This window comes from Gasterosteus aculeatus, chromosome 16 (genome assembly GCF_964276395.1).
Source record: "Gasterosteus aculeatus chromosome 16, fGasAcu3.hap1.1, whole genome shotgun sequence".
In the NCBI taxonomy this organism is placed as follows: Eukaryota; Metazoa; Chordata; class Actinopteri; order Perciformes; family Gasterosteidae; genus Gasterosteus; species Gasterosteus aculeatus.
Window position 1 is genome coordinate 15,394,948 of NC_135704.1, and position 20,659 is coordinate 15,415,606.

Sequence of the window (20,659 nt, forward strand, 5' to 3'; positions counted from 1 at the left end):
CAGAGTGGCATTGAAAGGAGTGGTGCCATTACACTTTGTAAAAAAGGACATGTCGTAATGAATGTGAATGGTGCGTTTTCGTAACGTCCTTAATAGTCTACACGCTTTTTTTTTTGCATGCTTGACTGAGCTGTAATTGCCCTTTCAAAGTGGGGTGAACGAAATGGTTGTTTGCGCCTCAGGTCACGCACTAGGCTGCCTTCCCTGATTACGTGATTAACTGAGGTTGATGGAGATCAAACAAGCGAAAACTGAGGGAACACAAGTTGAGTTCTTCAAGAACCGTTCTGTACCAATGGCAGCGTTTTTAATGACTGAAATATTCTTCCAAGTTCCATCATGCAAGTTCACACAATATGACTAACAGTAAATCCATCACTAACGAGACCCATTAATTTCCATTTATTTTAAAAAGTCAAACTGTATGGTAAAGGAAAAAAAAATACATTTGCATGGCTCCATTTTGTAAGATGTAGAAAACAATTGAAGCTCATTTTATGGTCCGTTGCCACCACAAGCATAGCTTCGAATGGCATAGCTCCATCACCAAGAACAGAGACGGAATCTAAAAAAACAAAACGACTTCAAATTGTCACTTAATTGGCAGAAATGTCAAATGACGTTGCAAAAACATTTTGCCTTCCAGAGGGCCGAGATGTCATGGCCACACACACAGACCTCTGGCAAAGAGTTCCATGACTGAATAGAATAGCTGTGAAATATGCCTCCAAACAGGCCAATTTATTAAGGAAACCATCAGTCCAAAAAAGTCCCCTTTGTTACGTAAATTCAGCTAAATGCGTTTCTGTGACCGGCTCCTTGTAGGGAGTATAAAGACGAGTACAAGTATTGAGTCAGACAGAAAACATGTTGGAAAATCAAACAATATTAAAGCCCTTACATTACAGTTGAACTAGTTATAAAGGAGGTAGGGAATAGAAGGGAAAAAAAATACAGACAAGACTCCCGTTATGAGTGCTTCTACTGCATCTGGTGCTATGCTAATGTAAAAATACAAATCAAGATGGCAGTCATAGGTAGAAGTCCTCAGTCTGCCTCCTCTTCCTCTGACTCAGACTCTAAAAAATAAAAAGATATAAAATCAGTCAGCACAATGCCTGTTCATGAAAGCACAATACTGAAACTCCTTAAACTCAAAAGATAGCACTTGGAACCACGCAGGATAAATCTGTGCTTTGGCATACACGGCAGAACCAAAAACACCGTTCTGTTTAAGGCAGAAGGCGGCCCGCTTACCTTCCTCTGCGTTCTTCAGCCATTCAACAAACTTTTTCATCTGTTCGAGGAAGACGCTCTTTCCTTTGGCCACGTGGGCATCGTTGTACCACTTAAGGATTGCCTCCTCGCTCAAAACATCCGCTTTGAGAAGAGAACAAACAAAGATTGGAAAGAAAAATTTAAAAATGAACGCATCCAAAATTATGTCAACAGCACAAATACTTCCACAGGTGCTTGGGAAAAACACGTCGCAAGGCAGGTAGAAGACATCAATCAGGACAAACTTTTAGCAATAATCTCCGTCCATCTGGCAGCGTTCGCGCCTGGCTTCACAGCTTCCCTACTTAAAAAAAAAATTAAAGCCCCAAACTCGAGGATGGAAAAGGGAGCTTCAGACACACATAACTCACCTTTGTAGAGCAGCACAACAATTTTCTGGAATGCCTTCATGAATTCGATGTTGTCGTAACAGTACTCCTGGATCTTCAGCAGGAGCGTGAGTTCAGAGAGGCCCTGGGAGGTGAACGCCTTCAGAAGTGGGCTGTATTGCTGAGAACGTAAAACAGATAGTTGTACAGGGATCTGGACAATTTCCTCCAACATGGTGGTGGGTGAGCAGATCAGTCATCTTCACCGCCGAGTCACCTTGAGAAGTTTGATGGCTTGCTCCGTGACCAGCTCCTCCTTCTTGTTCCACTCCACCGAGCTCATTACGCTAGCCCAGATTAGTCCAATCATCATCTGCTCAGAGATGTTGTTCTTCTGGATCTCCTCACGGACGTAGAGGATGATCTGTAAGACCAGAGGACGGATCACACATTAGTGGACAGGTGGGCAAACCAATGCCGGCACAGGCTGAGGCGCATTGCTCTTCAAAGCAGTCACAAGTCGGCCGTATGAGAACCCTGGCAGGATGCAGAGGCTTGCAGGAGCAGATAGTATGTTGACGTTGAGTGGGTTTAAGGAGCAGGTGAAGAGGTTAAGAAGAACGCAATCTTAAGCTTTGATTGTGCTGTCGCTTGGCACGCGAGCTATCTGATCACGCACGGAGGCGTTTGTCCTCTGCGCATTATTCTCAGAAACGTCGGGGCGAACAAGCTAAACCAACTGTGAAGAACCAAGAAAGCAGAAAGTGTAACAAAAAATAAAAACCTCCACCACCATCTGTAAACTCATATTTATGGAATCCTTTAAACGAGCCCCCGTTAACAAATTGAGTAATACATTAATTATAAATTAATGAATGTTAACTATCCTGTAAACAACTTTATTTGCTTGCATAATAAACAGATTTCGGTGGACTATGTGAGAAGTCACAGGATAGCAGGCGCCAAGTTACAACACCCCCCCCCCCCCCCCCCAAAAAACACCTCAGAAGCCGTTTCTCACAAGCAGCTCTGGGGAGGAAACTGGGCTTACATCTTTGAGGGGGTCTCCACGTGAAATCTGCTCCTCCAGCTCCTTCTGCAGCTCCTTGCGAGCACCTATGGACTGCTGGTTCCTGGCAAAGTCCGAAAGCTCCGGCAGGCCGGCGTCTGTGAAGTACTTTGAGAAGTGCTCACAACTGCGCTTGTTGGCAGGGAACAGCTCCTGAAAAAGCACACAGGCAAACATTGAGGCTGAAAAGGCTTCATCAGCAATTAAGAGGCCTTTGTGCATTAATTGCCCGATTGCTGCATGGAACAATAACACAGATTTTTAACCTTATTTTCATCAAAAACAAAAATAGACGCCTGAGTGCACAGGCAGACTGCTGGCCCGTACTGCATTGGGAAGCGTACTACTTCCTCTAAGCCTCATTCTCACCATGAGCCTGCTGTCCATGCCAACCTTGCGCAGACCGGAAGAAACAGAGTTGATGTCCTTTTCGGAAAACCAGGATTTGAAGAGTTTTACGGCAAAGCACGCTGAGACACCTGCACAAATGCATAAAGAGGAGTCAGCTGTTGTGAACAGACCTGCTAGGATAAAGTTAGGCCTGAGTAATACATTGGTAAATAACCTCACAGGATGCGATTAGTCAGGTTTTAACTGGAACAATGCCCACAACAACAAGGAGCCAGTCATGTAATTTAGTTTGGAACACCTGTGTATGATTTAAGTGAATCAAACTTTCAGTGACAGGGCATACTCTACAGCTGCTGTGCCTCTAGATATCTTTAAAAAGGTCTTGATACGTTGAGCCAAACAGCAATCATTGGGACCAACTGAAAGCAGGCAGAGCATAGAGGTTTACTGCAGCCATGCTCATCAGTGCAAATCAGCCGACCAGTACTAAAATACTACATAACAGAAAAGCCACAATGATGCTTGAGCTGATTAAGAAGCTTTGTCTCAGTTTCATAATTGGTCCTCTGAAAGACAATATGTCCCACTCGGCACACAATCACAATTGTTGGTCTCACCAGTTCCACAAAAGTTTAGTTATGAATGTATGTAGGAGAACATAAATATTGGCCCCGAAAGACAATCTTTCAGTAGTTTGTCGTTTGATCAGCTGCTCGTCGTTGGCACCAGATCTATGAGGGGAGCTTGGCATGTCGGTTTGTAAGCCGGCTTGCTCATCTATGGAAGGATTAAAGATTTGTGCATTTGTGACTGCCAACTGACTAATTTGCCCAAATGTTTAATTTGTCTAGTAATGGTGTCGTCATTGGAATTGCAAAGGATAATGCTTACAATTAGCGCGTTTCATGAAAATGCAGACAACGGGTGTGTCGAGGTAAGCGATGAAAGGAAAAAACTAAGATCTAGGCACCATAAATGTACTAGCGCCATGGATGCCAGACGGCTTTGTGGGTGTCCACTGCTTTCCAATTGCTACAACTCAAACACATGGTTAATATGTTGCTCCATTATTTCCCCACTAGATTTTAGATGTGAAATTAAGGGCTTTTCAGCCTTGAAGCTTTTGCAACAAAAAGACTAAATGATTACACGCTCTACTTTTCAATGAAAATGAACTGTGTAAAGTATTACGGCTTGCATACAGTTAGGAATCTATGTTGAACTTCACAGTTGCCCTTCAATTAGAATAAAATAAGCCATAAAATATTAAAAAGCTTCAAGAAGATTGTTTAATTAAAAATATAATTCCATCACAAGTACTGATGTAATTCTCCACTTTGCGTAACCAATTATTCAATCTCCGTTCACCCATTTCTACCTGCGATTCTTTTCTACAAAACATAAGTAGGCATGCCTATAAGGCAGAAGCAGGGAAGCTGGTACCTTCTTTGACGAGGTTCTCATTGAACAGGCTGCTCAGAATGGCTGCAGAGAGATTGCCGTTGGCCAGCAGAATTCCTGCTAGCATGGCCAGCTTGTTGCGCTCGGACTCAGTGAAGCCCTTGAGAAACAGCAGCAGCTGCCAAAAAGCAAACAAACACAATCTCTTAGGCTAAATTGAGTTCAGTTTGAGTGAACATTTAAGTCGGAATAACACGGTCCTGAGTTTGACCTTGAAAGGGACCACGTCGTCTTGTAAATATGCCTTTGGTTAAATCGCTACCTTTTTAATCTCCTCCTGAAATCCTTTCTCCAAGTATTTGTAACGCCGGATGAGCTTGTTAAAGACCTAAAGGAAACAAAACACAAAAAGTCAATTCTTAATTTCACTGAAAACAGTGGCAATTGTGGAAGCATTTCAATGGCATCTACCTGGGCATATGCCTGCATGGTCTCCATGTCCTCCTGTGCTTTGAAGAGACAGAACTCTGTGCGAGTCATGTCATCCGACAAGGTACCCCCTGGGGCTGAAGAGCAACAGTTTGAGTAATACGCCTCTTATTTTAAAGTCTCATCTCATTGTTACACTTAACAATGTATAGAGTAAATAAGACAAAGGGTCCTCGTACCCAGCATCCCACCAGCCACCAGGATGTCGAAAAGGGTCTCCACATAGCGGCGGTAGTCAAGTTTGGCACCAGAGGAATCAAGGAACTTCGCGACCGCTTCCAAATCAGTGCCAGATTGGTTCAGACCTTGTACGATGCTTTCCTGGAAATGGGTGGGGTCAAACCTCTCCTTTTCATCTGTTACCAAAAAGAAAAAGTGTTGTTTACTCAAGTTTATCCTTCCACTTCTAGACACTCTTCTTAGACATTCTAATGTTCAGAGTCAAGTCATGTTCAGATGCAACACATATTTTCTTATTTACGGGATTTCAGTTAAATCTTGAAGGTGTCACATTTACGTATGTTTGTGAGCCTACTCTTGAGTGGCAGTTAACAAAAATATTAAACAATATCCCTTTGAAGTGAATGCTTTACCACTAAAGAGTCCGACCAGATGCCCTTTAAAATGCAAATTGTTGAATCAAAATTATTAAATATTTAGCGAGTGAACTAATGGGCATGCTCTTCAGTTATAAAACTGTAAAAATCCCATCCATGTGTCTGTGGTCGCAAACAGGTACGGTGCAGGGTGGAACACGAAGCTGGTACTCTTCGTGGAGCCTGGTGGAGGCCTACTTGTCGGTTAAAACTAGAGCCTCCATACAAGAGCGCTTAATAACTCATGTGAGTCACCTCTTTTCCGGGTTTTGAAACGCTGGCCTGTGAGCGTAGGCTTCTGCTGCCTTTGATTACTCATATAAGACACTCTGGAAGACAAAAACGAGATAGAAGATCAGCATTAGAATGTATTGCTCTTACAAATCAAATATATATTTTTAAAGTATGCATTGGGTATAAAAATGTAGAATATGGAAAAAAATGGTAAGCCTGAACGGTACCTCCGGCCATCTAGTTCACATTTATTTACTAACTAACGGTTTTTTTTATCAGCATCATTAAAAATATAACGTTACATTTAATCGAAACAAACAAAGGAGCAACACTGGAGTTAGCAAATGGAGCATGGTAAACCAAGCCAGCCACCTCTCACGGGTTAACGTTACCTCCGTACACGACATATTTTAGGGAGCCATGAAATTATAATTGAGTGCAAATTTAAGCATTATGTAACGCGAGTTAAATCAGCGGAATGGAATTTGTGTAACAAAGCAACAGTCCGCGGCGTACGTCTGAACCGCATTAAGGCTAACATTACGTTAACGTTTCTGGTGCTAACAGGTCAAACGACGTTAGTCAGCTTAACTTATTTTCAAAATATGTGTTAATCGAGTTTTAACAAGGGGGTATAAAGTGTGACACTAATGAATTGAGGATTGCTTAACATGTTTCGGACACACAGATGTCTAACTTCAGACAACGGAGGGTAACCTCGATGCTAACGCTAGCTTAGCTTAACCAACGCTAGCTGCGGTGGGCCTGACGCAGTGCCGAAATAAACTAGAATATACGACCGTCACTCGGATGAATTGAACAGATACAAACAGCAACCCACCGAAATCCTCTTTATGAGCAAAAACAATCCGTAAAATAGAAACTAATACCACTGGTGAAACGTTACAGTCAGGCAGCGTTGGCAGTCAATTCCGGGGAAGAAGAAAGTGCAGAAGACGCAACGCATGCGCATTAACACTGATTCTATGTGGGTCATCGCACTTGTGTGGGGTAAATACAATTCACAAACTTTTAAAAACTGAGAAAATATTTTTGGAATTAAATAACCGTGCTAAGCGTACTGTACATAATTACTATTCAAGATACTATGGTTGAATTTATCCTCTGACTACTCTGGCAAAACGGATTACTAACGTGAACCCTTGCATTGAACCCCCCTGTACAGTTCGTAGTCATTGTGTTGAATGAATAGGCCCAGCAGAGCCACTTATCTCCACGGCGCTGTGTCAGCTCTAAAATAATGAATAGAGAACACGTTTAAACCAAAGTATTCGGAACTGGAGTGCGTGTCATAGCCATCAGGATCGGTTTAACGAATAAACTGTGTGAAAAAAAGCGCATTTGTACACATAACGTCCATCTGTATTCATGCATGCAGTATACGTTTAACCTATTGACACACCAAACTGCCCCGAGAGTTTGTGGGCGGGCGAGCATTAAACAATGGGTCAACGAGTCGTTGCTATCTATCATTAAGACACAGGAGGGGGGTGTTGGTTCGGCTACCCGTCCATCTGCATGAAGGGAAACTTTAATGTTGCGTTACGATTCACCTCGTAAAGCTCGGCTTCAATTTATACATAACAGGTTTGGCAGTTATGTTTTCGCCTTGTTTTTAATAAAGACTGCACGTTTAGCCCAATTGTTATTATTTCTGTATTCCAAAACATTTTCTTAAAACATGACTTTATCACATTGTATCAGCCCATCTCTTTCTGTCTTTTTTGTTAATTCTATTCTCGTCTATAAACCCATTCACGGTTGTGTTATGCGGGTGTGACGAGTAGCCGTATTATTTGAAATAATAGCGTAGTAGAAAGCCTAGTCTTTGGCACATAATCTGGCAAAAAAAAAGATAACAAACAAAAAAATAACTCTGCCAAAATTCCCGACAACATTGAAGGCATCACCGCCCTCCTACACACACCCTCCACGCGCTGGAGGTGATTAAGGGACGCTGGAATAGCCCAGCGCCGCCGCTCCAGCCACTCCCTACGCCCCGGCGCACGAAGCACTCTCCTGGTCCACCCAGAGCTCCGTTCACACGCAGCGCCGAGGTCCAGATGAGAGCCGCGTCCAGCCGCCTCCAGCCCAGCAGACACCAGCCAGAGTAAAGGCAGCGGGGAAGGGGCTCCGGCAGCCACTCCACCACCTTGTGGGACCCTACTTTTTGCTTCGTGGAGTGGATTTTTTTTTTTTCAAGACGCGAGGGAGCGAGTGTTGCAGAAATTAAAAGAGGCAAGTTTGACGTCCCCCTCCTGTCCCCATGTGCTGCACACTGTAACGGCCGCGATGGTTTGAGTCGTCTCTGTTACTCTGTTGCACTCTTTGCAACTTGTATTCCCCCCCTTAAAGCTAACTTTGTATCGTCTTCGGACCATCTGCTCGCCAACTCATTCATACCTCCTCACTTCGTGTAAAGAGGGGGGTTGGGATTTTTTCTTTTTGTAACTTTCTTTTTCTTTGTGTACTGAACGCATCGGTTTCGGAGGATAGCACCGGTAAGCCTCGGTTTATTCCCTTTCTCAAGCCGAACTAAGGCCGTTTTTAGTTAATGGGGACTGCGCTCGCTAATTGCATACATCTGCGCGGTCTAAGTGGCATCTTTGTAGCTCGCGAGAGTCCCCAACTCTTGCACATTACACGTGTGTCAACTCTCCAGAACTGCAGAGGAGCCTGCCAGATGTGTGGATATGCAAGGGGGGGTGAATGAGAAGTGTCACCTCTGACACCCCCCCCCTCGCAGGGAAGGATCACTCAAAGAGAAAATCTTCCCATCCCATTAAAATGAAAATCCTTACATTATGCAGCCTCTGATTTTTGTGGATACTCTCTGATCCACCAGGTCAAAGATCAATGCCGGGGTTTAAAGTGACTGAAGGTGGGTTTGCCCTTCAGGCACACTTGGTTTTAGGAGATCTTAATGCTGCTGCTGCTCACGGGAATAAATTACTGCTCTGCACAGACTGCATGAATGAAACTATTCACCTCACTTGAGAAACATCCCAAAGTTTCCTCTTGTCGGGGTTTACCGGGATCCCCCACGGGGTCCGGCCTAAAACTATAAAAATCAGAGGGGAGGAATGCCGTCTGAGAAGAAAAACTGGTAGGTTTGAGGAAAAAGCAACATCACTTTACTGTATCAAAGTAGTGTGGTTGAATCAGTTTTTTTTTTTTTTAAAGAAACGACACAAAATCATTATATAAGAGAAATGCTGCTGCAAAGACAACGTGGATGTAACGTTCTTGGTACAGTAGATGTTAACGGTTTTCTAACTGGAAACTAACAGGGTTTTAAATGTGAGTCAAGGACCACAGAAACTGCTGCTTGTACTCCGTCCAAACTCACTTTTACTTTAGATTCTTTTTCTAAGCAGTTCATTCCAGGCTATGAGCATTTTCACACATTTATATACAAACATGCTTTAAGTTTTGGTTCACGACCAACAAGCGAAACATAAAATCCGTTGAAACATCACAGATGAATTCTTCTTAAACTTTCCGTCGACTCTTTCAGACGCTCGGCACCACTTTCAATGCTGCAGTTTTCAACTTCTAATTCCATCCGTGAACTTTAAATTCCCCAGAGGATTTTTTTGTGATTGTGTCTTTTCTCTTTTGTGGTTTCCACCACAAATATGTCCCGCCTCTGTTGGCCTGGAGTCTCCGCCGGGAAGCCAGATGGGAACTTTATTACCCGCGCTGATCAAACAAACAGTGATGTAAGATGACTGTGAAAGGTAGTATGTGGCAGGCCTTCAGAGTCTCACTGAGGCTCCTGGAAATAAAATAAAATAAGTAACAACCAGTTCGCTCAGACTTGGTTGTTGGCCTCTCCTCGCGGAGAGCTTGTCGACTGGCCCGGCTTCCAGCTGCATCAGTCGTTTTTTAATATTTATTTTTAAGTGCCAAAAGCCTCCTTCATGGACCTTGTTGGGTGAACTGGTGTGTGTGTGTGTGTGTGTGTGTGTGTGTGTGTGTGTGTGTGTGTGTGTGTGTGTGTGTGTGTGTGTGTGTGTGTGTGTGTGTGTGTGTGTGTGTGTGTGTGTGTGTGTGTGTGTGTGTGCGTGTGTGCGTGTGTGCGTGTGTGCGTGTGCGCGTGTGTGCGTGTGCGCGCAGGGGAGCAAAGTCCCCTGGACCATGTTTGCACTTGTCTGGCCGTGCAGCGCGGCGTCGTGAGGCCCGCGTCTCGTGTCAACCCGGCCTCTGCAGAAGTGGACCGTGTCCTTGGCCAAGCCTGCCAAAGGGTTCTGAAGAAGCATCCAAAGTCCTGAGAAGGATAGGAAGTGGAAGCTCGGGCTTCAGCCCCTCATCGACACTTTGTGTTTCACCAAACCCGCCCCCCGCCCCGTTCGGACTTTAGTTTCTGTTTGGAGTTAGACCCGCAAAGAACTTTCCCCGGTGCTGCTCGACTCCCGAGAATTTTCCACCCATTCTATTCTAATTGCAAGTCTCCCCGTGGAGCTCGGGTAATAACCCTGCACGTTCTCCTTCAGCTCACGGCTGCTTTGTTAAGTCCACTACAGCTGCCTTTTCCATTCACTTATGGCAAACCGAGCCAGACCAAGTGTTTGACAGCCTGTTCTGCAGACAACGCCGAGGCCGCTAATGCGGAGACGTCTGGGGAGCGTTTTGAGTGGAGTCATGTACTGAGACCCAGTGTGAAGAGCGGGCGAGTGGTAGAAGGAAAAGAAGAAGAGGCAACCTTGCAGGGATCTCCTGCGTGCTTGTATTTGATGGCTGATATTGGTTTTGCCTCCACGGAGCTGTTGTCGCTCGTAAAGCGCTACAGCCTGGACCTTGAGGATCGCAAAGAAGCCAGTCAACAATGTTCATTGTACATTCTAGAGATTCCATATGCAGGTTTTTTTTTATTTTTTATATTCAACTCCACCAGGGTTGTCCCTTCTTTCAAACCGCTTTACAAGTAGACCGTTCGTACAGATATCAGCTTTATGTTGGTGATGGCATTTCATAGGATTCAGCCAGTTGCCTGGCATCGTCCTCTGGGGGCTTTTTGATTGTGTGTATGTGGGGGAAGGGGGGGGGGGGTATAGAGTTTACTGCCACCTGTCTCGAAAGTTGAATTTCTTTTGTAAAGGCTCATAGCGTTCACCTCATCTGTCCATAGCATGTACATGACTCTTTGGTTTTACAGTGTGTCTTTACTACAAACATATCTGGGATGTCTTGTGCTTAATTGCTTTAGGCGAGGGACGTACTGTCCATGCTTATCAGACAATCATTATACGGGACGTGAGCAGGCATTTTAAGAGTCACAATGTCAGCCGCTTAAAAAGACCTTCGGTCACCAGATTTTGATTCAAACGGTGCCGAAACCTGATCGCCGCGTCCCCTTTTTTCCATCTGAGCCGTAGCCTCGTCCAATGGCGAGGGCCGCCATGATATCGCATGTTTGTTATTTACGATAAACCATATTGCAATTTTCTAAAACTAAAGACTAACTCTTTACTAACCAACATGGTGATGTCCATTTATATATAAAATGAAAACTAATTTTCCTATATTGTGCGATGAGTCAATATATCCCTTATCGCGACAGGCCTACCAACGGCCATGAGCAAGGAAGATAAAGAAATCTCATGTGACGCTGACAGTGTTCCAACTTTGGCAGGATATTTTTCGGTCATGGAGGACACCGTCGCTAATGGCAGAATGCGGATGAAGAAGCTGTTTTCTGGGCTGATTCTAAAGCCAACACTGGCCGATGTTCGGTAATCTCAATTCAATGACGGTTTTGTGTGCTTGCTGGCTTAATTATGTCGTGGTTGTTTGATCCTTTTGTCATTTTGATTGCCAGGTCGGCTCACGTCTTTCAGATTTACCAGCCCTCCTGCTGTTTGAACTGTACTGTAAATAAAGCTCAGTGTTTGTTTGGGTGACGGCTTCATGTTTAACCAGGCTGGAAAGTTGTGTGGCATGAACGCCGACCATTTGAAATGCAAATGGCTTTTCGACGGTTCGAAATCGGCAGTCATGTTATCGTGCCCGCGGGCGTAGCGCCGGTCCGAGAATCCAGGTCACTTTGTCAGGCCACAGCTCGCTCTCTGACCCGCCGCCCGTCTAACCCGCCACCCCTCTATCCCGCCGCCCGTCCCTCCGCCCACTCTGTTTGGGCCTCCTCTTTGGCACAAGCCGATGCCCTGCTGCCGAGCCATTAGCAAGTGCTTTAATCTGCATCATTGCCGGCAGCCGGTGATGTTGTGACTCTCCTGCCCACCCCACCCCCCTTGGGAAGGCCAGCGTGACCTGACTGGGGATTTTTTTCTTCTTCTTTTCTCCAGACAATTATGCCGCATAATGCATTTTATTATCATTTGTTTGCACATAGATGCCTCTGTGTTCTCAAACAACCGCTCTCAAGGTAGAATGACGGCAATCATCTCAGTGCAGCTCCCACAATGCACTTTTTCTTTCTCAAAGAGCACATGTCGTTGCGGGCCTGCTTTGCCGATCATGATGGAAATGGCAATTTCCAAATGGCCACCCTTCGTTTCTAGTCAAGCACATGCACCCAGACAAGTAGCAGCCGGTTTGTTGTTTCCACTGTTTTGTATCTTCGTGTGTGTGTGTGTGTGTGTGTGTTGCATGTGAAGGCCTGCACGGCTGTTGACCTTTTGTGGTTCAGTGACTTTTTCTCCTCGGTAAGGACAGACATGATCACGTAGGCTCAGGCTGGGGCTTGTAAATAATATATGTACATTTAATGGCGTTTATTTTAATGTTTCTTGATCTTGCTGGGAAATCTAGGTCAATGTCGAAAGCAAAGTGCGTCTCATAATATTGGTGGCGCGCATCGAAATCCCAGGTCTGTCCCATTAAATCAGTCGCGCCTCTAAAAACGGCACATTAATCTGCTGGAATTATAGATCAAACTCCAATTTAAAGGGAAATCCCGGGACTTGTACTGTAATATCGGATCAAAACAGTCGCTCAATCATGTCCTTCTCCTGACATTCAAGGTGCTTTGGTGGATTTCGCAAGCCTGCAGCACATTGCGTGACATCCAGGTTGGGGTGGGGGGTGTTACTGCCAGACGCAGGCCTCTGTTTATTGTACGTTGCTGATAGCAGGGCATGACTAATGGCGGTCGTACCCGGATGTCCTGGGAAAAAAAAGTAAAACTACAGAATCATATTTAAACACTCTCCACATGCTGTTTTCTTATAAGCATATGTTTTACTCACAAGGTCAGCATTTAATTTGCCAAACTTAAATGATGTGTAAACCCCCATCTGCCTCGCGTAATGCCAGTCAGGTTTTGGAGAGCGCACTCTGAAAAGGGAACACTCATCCAGATGAGGGTGTTCGACCATAAGTTTCGCTGCATCGCTGATTCATGAGATTTAGATTTCAGATTAATAGCCGCTAAACCATTTGAGCACACGCAATGTCAACCCTTTTAAACATGCATCAAGGAGATTTCATCAATCTCCTGCATCAGAGGGATTGATAAAGCGGGAAAGTTCAAATCCAGTTATTTAGTCTTTTTAGTTTCATCTTTCATGTTATATTTAAAAAAAAAAAAAAAATTCTTACCGACACAGAGCGGCTACATTGTCTTCTCTCCCCCGCTCAGCAGTGAGAATAATCCCCTGAGTTTAATCAAGGCTGTCAGGTTTTCTGCCCCCCCCCCCCCCTCCCCCCACCCGCCATTGGATCCAGTACAACGGTTAACAGCAGGCAGCGACTCTTGCTAATGGGATTGTGTCACTCTGTTCCTAGAAGCCAGAGCCCAATCTGGGGTAGTGGGGTTGTCAGCATCCCGACCAGTGCAGACGCAAGCAGAATGCTGGTGGTCAGAATGGACCCGTTCTGTTCCCCTCCCCCCCTCACGGCTCATCGGGGCTTCAGCATCTGTTTTCACTGAGGAGAACGGCTTTATCCTTTTTTTTAAACTCCTGCCTGTTAATACCAGACTAGACTGAGCACTTTCACCGGCCGACGGTAAGGCTCTTACTGTCGCTCCGCTTGCAGCGGCTGGGCAGCTAGCTAACTAAACATTGATTGTGGCGGGCGAATGCATACGTCATTGGAGGCTCTTGATATTCAAGCAAGGTCTGGAACTGCGTGTGTGATTTAAGTACATTTTGTGACTTGTATGGTCATCGCAATCTATTCTATAACTAATGTAATGCCCTTCGGTTACCATCCGTTGTGATATCCCAGCAGAGCGGAAGATTGTTATTTCATGCCTCCGGAGACTCTGCAACAATGTGAAAGGGAAATAACTTGATTCAAAACAACGTTTCGGACAATTGAAAGCAGCTGGGAGACCCGAGTCCCTGCTGGGGTTGTTTGACACGGTGCCATTAGACGGGAAAGTTGTGCACAAAGTTGCCGACCTTACAGGGCTGTTGGCTGACAAGTAGTCACATTTTTCTCCCACTGCTTTGTGCTCGCCTTTGGGTCGAGATGGAGCTCTTACAGCCCTTTTTGAAAACGGCTTAATTGCAATAAAACATCAATCATTTCCAACGTTTTTTCCCCCCTTAAGTGTCGGCCCACCTTTTCAAAAGATTTGTTTTCATGCTGAGTGTGAGTGGTTCTGGAACTTGACACTTGCCTCCCACTAAGAGCCTGGCAGCTTTTTTATGGTCCAATAACACTGTGCCCTGCAGGGGGAACCGAAGCCAGCGAAAAAAGTAATGCGGAAGTCTGTCCGGGGAATCCATTTATATTTCTACAGCAATGACTTGCTGCAAAAAGTTCATTTGACAGCTGATGGAGGGTGTAGCGTCTTGGAGCCAAAGTGAGGGTCTTTTGTACTGAAATGTTGGCATGTCGAGTCGGCTTCCAGTGTCGGCCAATTGTCTCCGATCACATTCTCTATTATCCCCTGATCCAGTGGCTTAATCCTCGAACATGAACTTCACACGGCATGTCTTTGGCTGCATTATTCGTCAGTTCTGCAGTATTAAGCCATGCAGAACATTATATACCCCCCCCCCTTTGAAAGATACATCAAAGACTAAGTCAATGCATATATACACAGTGTGCATGTATGTTTGTGCGTGTACAATTCTGCACCAACCACTGTCCCTTTCTGGACAGATGTCCAGACTTTACTAAGAGCAATGGACAACAGGCGACTATATGGCCTGTTGTGGAAAGCCGGTTGCTACAGCAGACATTGGCTTTTAGGTGCAACAAAGCCCTGCATCAAGGCCCTGAATGTATCAGAGGCCCCTCTTTTATCTCCAGCCCTATAGCATTGGGATTACTGTCCAAAGGGAGATTGGAGGCAACACTGGACTGGAAACCGCCTGCCCCAGCAGTGTCTTTGTCATGGTGCCCTCCAGCCCAGATCCTTTACTGGCCTCAAATATTACATTGCTGCAACAAGCAAGAGGGCTGCTGGAAAGAAAAGCCGCCTGTTTCCGTTGGCTATTTTGTTTGATTTATAAGAAGCCCCAAAACAGGAGCAGATTCCTTTTGAGCAGACAGCCAGAGGTCAAAGTCAAAGTTCCTTCAGTTATATAATCGCATATGAGACATTCTCACATGGCACGGAACTGAATAGCCAATCAAAAGCCCCCGATTCTCCCCCTGGAGTCGAACCGCTGCTGCAAAAACATGTCCACCCCGGAGTTTGTTTGCTCTGGCTAAGTTTAGGACTGTTTACTTTCTGATCAGAACGCCTCTCAAAAAACGTAGTTGGAGACATCACAATGGATGACAACAAATGTTAGAATAATCAATGTTCAGCAGAACACATCTGACAAAATGTGATTTTTGTTCTTCATATGCAGTCAAAAGTAGTTTTTCCTTGTTTATCAGCCATGCATTGTTTATCTATGTGTTTGTTTGCTTCATTGGCTTTGCACGCCACCCCCGGTGTCTCAGCAACACTGTTTGTCTAAAAGCTCAACACGGTATTATAATTTGTAATTTACAGTAAATACAATCTAATCTCTCCCGTGCTCTTGTTTGTTTGTGCAGGAGGGGACACCTGCAGCCAAGATGGAGGTGAAGACGTCACTCCTGGACAACATGATTGGGGTGGGCGACATGGTCCTCCTAGAGCCCCTGTCCGAGGACTCCTTCATTGAGAACCTGAGGAACCGCTTTGACCACAATGAGATCTACGTAAGTCGACCACGTTCAAGTCCTGCCACTGTTCCGTATTCAACTGCTCGTCCCCGCTTCCAGAGGCCGGCGTCGGCTTCCCTCAACGCACAGCTGCTTCTTACGCCTCCACTGTTCGCCCGGTCCCTCGCTCACACCGCAACCGAACCAATTAATGAAGCCATTCACCAAGGAATGTAGACAACTCTGTTCTGAGTGTTCTTGCCACCCGGAGCTCCGAACGGATGAGGGAGGAATGGCCGGCTATCTTTAGAAGCGACTGCGTTGGCGCTTTCTGCTCGCCGTCAGCCTGCATGATTACAGCTCGGCTCCGGCTGCTGTTGGCTCACAGGGCTCCGGGCCCGAGGGATGATGTCACCTCATACAGCGACGATTGCCTTCGTGGCGCGCTAGATATTCTGCCGATATGCAGCCCTGCTGAGGATTGGGAATTGTGTTTTCATATTTCAGATGGATGTAAGCTCAGAGCTTTTTTATTTCCTGTGTGGTTTTGACCTAAATGTTGGGGCACCTACTTGAGCATGCAATTTTTAAATGGTTTATTTAATGAATGCTCCTCCAAAAGGTGCACAATCTTGCCATTTGATTTGACCTTTTTGCTTTTTAGAAGGGACCTTTTTTATGGAAAGGTAAATTATGGCTCCAAATCTATAATGGGGGCTTTTTGGTGATGTAAGCTGCACCTCAAGTGATGACCAGGGAAATCACTGAAGCTTATACTTATGCAATAAATCTGTGGTGTACAACTCTCGCGACCGTATTTTTTTTTCCCTCCATGCAGCATAATTTCTCACAAATGGTCCCCTCCCCAAACTATCACATGACAGCGCACAGCCGAAGAAGCATGGCTTTGTTGTGCAGGGTACGGCATCATGTATCCAATAACTCACTTGAAAGTCAGAGAGAATGAAAATTGCCCCGTTAACCGATGGCCTGTTTCTCATGTTTGACTCGTCCTCTTTATCTCAGCAAGTAGAATCAATGAGTTGTTTCTTTCATGTTTATTTAATCCCTGAAGCCCTCATTGTTTTAACCATGATTACCTCTGCATTGTGCATTGCATGATTAGATGTAATGGCCTCTTTTTCCATCACAACAAGAGTACCCAATCTCCATCCTGAATGGATTTTCTCAAAGGGTGACTGAAGGTAAAAGTTGCTCGACACAATCACTAAATTTACCGCCCCACCCGTTCTTTAATTACCCTCAGCCTTAGTTCCCAAAGTCCCCCTTTTTGTTACATGGTGAGATCCAGTTCTCCCTTTGCAAGACGGGATAATGATGATTGGCAGAGGCTGAAGAAAACTTGTTTACTCTGCTTTGTGCTTATGGTAGGGAGAACTTCATTTTTGTCCACCTCTCATCTGCACTTGAAATGGCCTCTTAGTGCCTGGGGTGGACTTGTGAGCGAGCGTCTGTGGGAGGTTATGGCGACGCCGCGGGCAAGGCCGTGCTCCACTCTTGTCAGAGTGGCTTATGCAACAGCCATTAGCATGGGAAGCAAGGGAAATGTGCCCGGTTGATGTTTGAGAGTGCTCTCTTGGCTCTGATTTGAGCGTAGGAGGACAATAAAGATGATGACTGGTTCCATTCGCCTTCAGTGATATCAGAGAGGTGTTATCTGTTAAACAGTACCTGTGTGAATGTTACGCAAGAGTTGTTCTTTTCATGCGAGGATGCGAAACTGAAAAGGCAGCCTTATATTTTATGCCTTAATTACGGGTTATGTAATTAATGCTACATGCTTCACATTTATTTAGCGTTTTAGGTGTTTCATGATATCGAGGCCTTTTTTTTTTAATGGTATTTCGTTATGAATGCTGGAACACATGGAGACAAACACTCCTCACCTTGACCTCTTTGCCATCTATCTTTACTGCCGAGCCCACAGATTTTATTCACCTTTCTTTGTTTTCAGTTTAGGCAACGCGTGCCTCAACAACATATTTAGAACACTCGATTGTTCATTCTGCCACAGCTGACACCCAAATGGGAAGAGGGGAGGGAGAGCTGTTGTTGCTCCGGTCTCAGTTGATTCATTCTAACGCGTTTTGTGTCTTCTTCCTCCTCCAGACATACATTGGCAGTGTGGTGATCTCCATGAACCCCTACCGGGCCCTGCCCATCTACACTCCGGAGAAGGTGGAGGAGTATCGCAACAGGAACTTCTATGAACTCAGTCCACACATGTGAGTCCGCCTCCCACATCTCCAAAGTCCCTCTGTGTCCACGTTGATCGTGCCTCATAAGGCTCCTTAGAGTTTGAACGTTTGGGCTCTTTCGTGTTGATTTACAGTCAAAAGAGTCTTTGTGTACCAAGAAAAGCGCTATAAAAAACTAAACTGTTATTGTTATCATTTCATGTGAGAATCTGTTTGCTACAAGAAAGAACTGAAGTGGAAAGCACATTTGTCTGGCTAAGTTACAGCAGGTCATTTCTTTTTTCTCCACCTCTGTAAGGATTATCAATTTGGACGCAGTGATTAACGGGGGGTGGGGGTTGAGATCAGACGGACACAAGCATTAGAGTCAGCCCGGTGGTCTCGCGGGCCATGCAGAAAGTGCGCCGCGCCATCTGTCCGTTGGCATCATTTAGTGAACGTCGCTGTGAGGCTGCCAAGATCAAACAAAGCCCGGCACTCGTCAATTAGCCGGCCGCGTCTCCAGCCTGTGGCAAAAACCCCCTCAGAGAGGCCGACTGAGAGAGCGAGTGTTCCCTCGTCCCAGAGCAGACGTGCTCCCTGCAAACAAAAGCTATACAGAACTGTCACCACACGGTTTCAAGCTGTTTTACGCTTCTTTTTCTTTTTTCCTCCGTTAAGTAAGTTTCCCAGTTCTTTTATAGGGATTGTTGTTGTATGCAAGGAGTTTTAAAGGCGCACACACTGATGTGCACACACAGACATACATTGGCAGTGTGGTGATTACCTGTTGAAGGATTTGATAATTTAACAGAAAATTCCCGATTTTCAAATAAACTGATTTCTCGGCGTGTGCTGTCGTTTAAACTTGGACATATGCGTTGTTTGCTCTGGTAAATAGTGTATTGCAAAGTGCATCTACTAATAAACTGTAATGCTGCAATGGAAGTGCATGGGGAATTACTTAATTTAAAGAATCTGCAATTGAACCCACCAGATCATGTAGGCAGTTAGCGAAGGCTAAAGGCTAAATGGCAAATGATTTGTCAGTCTTTGGGTTCAGTTCGTGTCAGTATGGTATGAACATGATTGCACAGTTGCTTCATTCGAAAGCCAGTGATGAAGGATTTAAATGCGCAGAAACGTCAAATAAATAGTGTGTTTATTTATTAGCTGTATGTGAATTTGGCGGCTTTAAATAACGTTCTTGTCCAAGGCATGAAGGATGTAACGAATCAGTAAAATGGGTTTTGACTCTTCCGTGTCTGTCTGAGCCATTCCCACTCATCTGAAAACCACGTTTTAAATGAAGACGACGACTGAGCCGTCTGTGCATCCACACAGTGGACGCCAGGCTGAATGTGTTGAACCAGAGAGAACACGATGCAATGAAATGGATCTCTACCATTCATCGCCTAACTAAGCGGAACCAGCTGCAACGTAACGCCAAGCAAAAGCCGTCCAAACCGGGAGCACAGTGAAGTAGAAAGAAGCCGGCGACGTCTGCGTCCTCCGTGATCGATGACTTCGTCAGACTGTCAAAAGGCAAAGCTTGCTGTTGACTGAATTGTACATCTGGTAAATATCCTGAAAACAGTCTTACCATTAGTCTTTAACTAAAAAAGATTCAACCCTGTTTAATGGGACAGGCTCTTAAACGGAACCTTGAAAGTCAAAAGCAGATTGTATCAACGTGCACCATAAATGAATCTTAATCCCGCGGTCGGGCCATCTGGACCAAGCTTTGGGCTTTGCATTGATCACCCTCAAGTAGTGCTAAACCCTCACTTCTGATTTCCATGTCATCTCACATTCATGTTTTTCCCCTTGGCTCCTCAAGCCTTGGTCACTCTCATGCGATACCGCCGTGTCATCAGTGAACTCATTCATTCGGTCTGGAGATTCAAGATGTCTAAATGCGTAATGAGAAGAGAGATGAAGAGCGATTTGAGTGCAGAACGCATTAACGGCGAGTGCACAGCGTGGAGGCGGGGCCCCAATTCCAGGCCCAATTCCGAGCTGACTCAATAGTACTTCCTTTTTGTATCTAGCTTCACCCAAGTAGACTCGGAACTTCTAACCAGATTGCGTTGGTGCTTTACCTTTTCCGTACAATGCCTTGTCTGCATAGTTATCTTTTTCAAATATAATCCCGGTGTCCCGTCTATTTCTGCATTCATGAATAACTTCCGATTCCTGTTGAGGTTTCCAAGCTTGAAGATGTTTCTGTTTTTCGTGACCTTATGTTATGCATGGCTGACCTTCGACTGACCTGAGGGGCTTTATTGCTGCAATGACTGAAGGATCAGTGTTTGGCTTTAATTAAGGAAACACCAGGGGGGGGGTCCCAGGCATCTTCCTCTTCCTGCGTCTGCCTCATCAGACACTTGAACAGCACAACGTCAGCAGCTCGCAACAGGTTGCGTCTGGTGAGGTCAAAGTAGTTCACAGGGAAGTTTTCCATAGGCTGTAAAGCTGTAAGATGGATATATGAAACCTGGTTGACTTGCTGTATCCAAACAAAACTTAATATGTTCAACCAGGTTTTTGTTGTTGTTGTTGATCTAGGGTGAGGCAATAAAGCTAACAAAATATATCAATCAATAAATAAATGGATCATAATTAAGACCATATTCTTGA

General features: G+C 45.0%; 2 protein-coding genes across 11 annotated transcripts in view; one reads left to right on the plus strand and one right to left on the minus strand.

Moving 5' to 3' along the window:
- Nucleotides 1–285: 285 nt before the first annotated feature.
- Nucleotides 286–7,181, minus strand: LOC120833596 (eIF5-mimic protein 2-A). Of its 3 annotated transcripts, none has more exons than XM_040200838.2 (12): nucleotides 6,589–7,181; nucleotides 5,769–5,842; nucleotides 5,097–5,273; nucleotides 4,900–4,994; nucleotides 4,751–4,816; nucleotides 4,471–4,606; nucleotides 3,046–3,155; nucleotides 2,659–2,829; nucleotides 1,885–2,031; nucleotides 1,650–1,788; nucleotides 1,258–1,380; nucleotides 286–1,079 (listed from the first exon to the last, which is right to left on the minus strand). In XM_040200838.2, exons 2-12 carry the CDS (start codon nucleotides 5,830–5,832, stop codon nucleotides 1,048–1,050), a joined length of 1,260 nt encoding a protein of 419 aa, XP_040056772.1. In that variant the 5' UTR covers nucleotides 5,833–5,842; nucleotides 6,589–7,181; the 3' UTR covers nucleotides 286–1,047. The 3 variants fall into 3 exon arrangements, with proteins under 3 accessions (XP_040056772.1, XP_040056774.1, XP_040056773.1); XM_040200840.2 differs by having other exon boundaries at nucleotides 6,655–6,906; XM_040200839.2 differs by having other exon boundaries at nucleotides 6,638–6,735.
- Nucleotides 7,182–7,671: 490 nt separating this feature from the next.
- myo1b (myosin IB) overlaps nucleotides 7,672–20,659 on the plus strand; it is a 46,901-nt gene continuing 33,913 nt past the window's right edge. For 7 of the 8 annotated variants that reach the window (XM_040200835.2, XM_078091231.1, XM_078091230.1 and 4 more), the window contains exons 1-3: nucleotides 7,672–8,006; nucleotides 15,732–15,878; nucleotides 17,952–18,067. In XM_040200835.2, the coding sequence (XP_040056769.1) occupies nucleotides 15,753–15,878; nucleotides 17,952–18,067 (242 nt within the window). In that variant the 5' untranslated portion in view covers nucleotides 7,672–8,006; nucleotides 15,732–15,752. Of the gene's footprint in view, nucleotides 8,007–13,522; nucleotides 13,737–15,731; nucleotides 15,879–17,951; nucleotides 18,068–20,659 lie in introns of those variants that run through there. The other variant, XM_078091228.1, reaches the window with a different exon arrangement.

Coding starts and splice junctions, on each gene's coding strand:
- LOC120833596 (XM_040200838.2), bottom strand. CDS start 5,832: ATGAGTAATCAAAGGCAGCAGAAGCCTACGCTCACAGGCCAGCGTTTC. Junction 3,156..4,470: donor TGAGAACCTCGTCAAAGAAG/GTACCAGCTTCC, acceptor GCATTTGTGCAG/GTGTCTCAGCGTGCTTTGCC. Junction 1,080..1,257: donor GCTGAAGAACGCAGAGGAAG/GTAAGCGGGCCG, acceptor TTTATTTTTTAG/AGTCTGAGTCAGAGGAAGAG.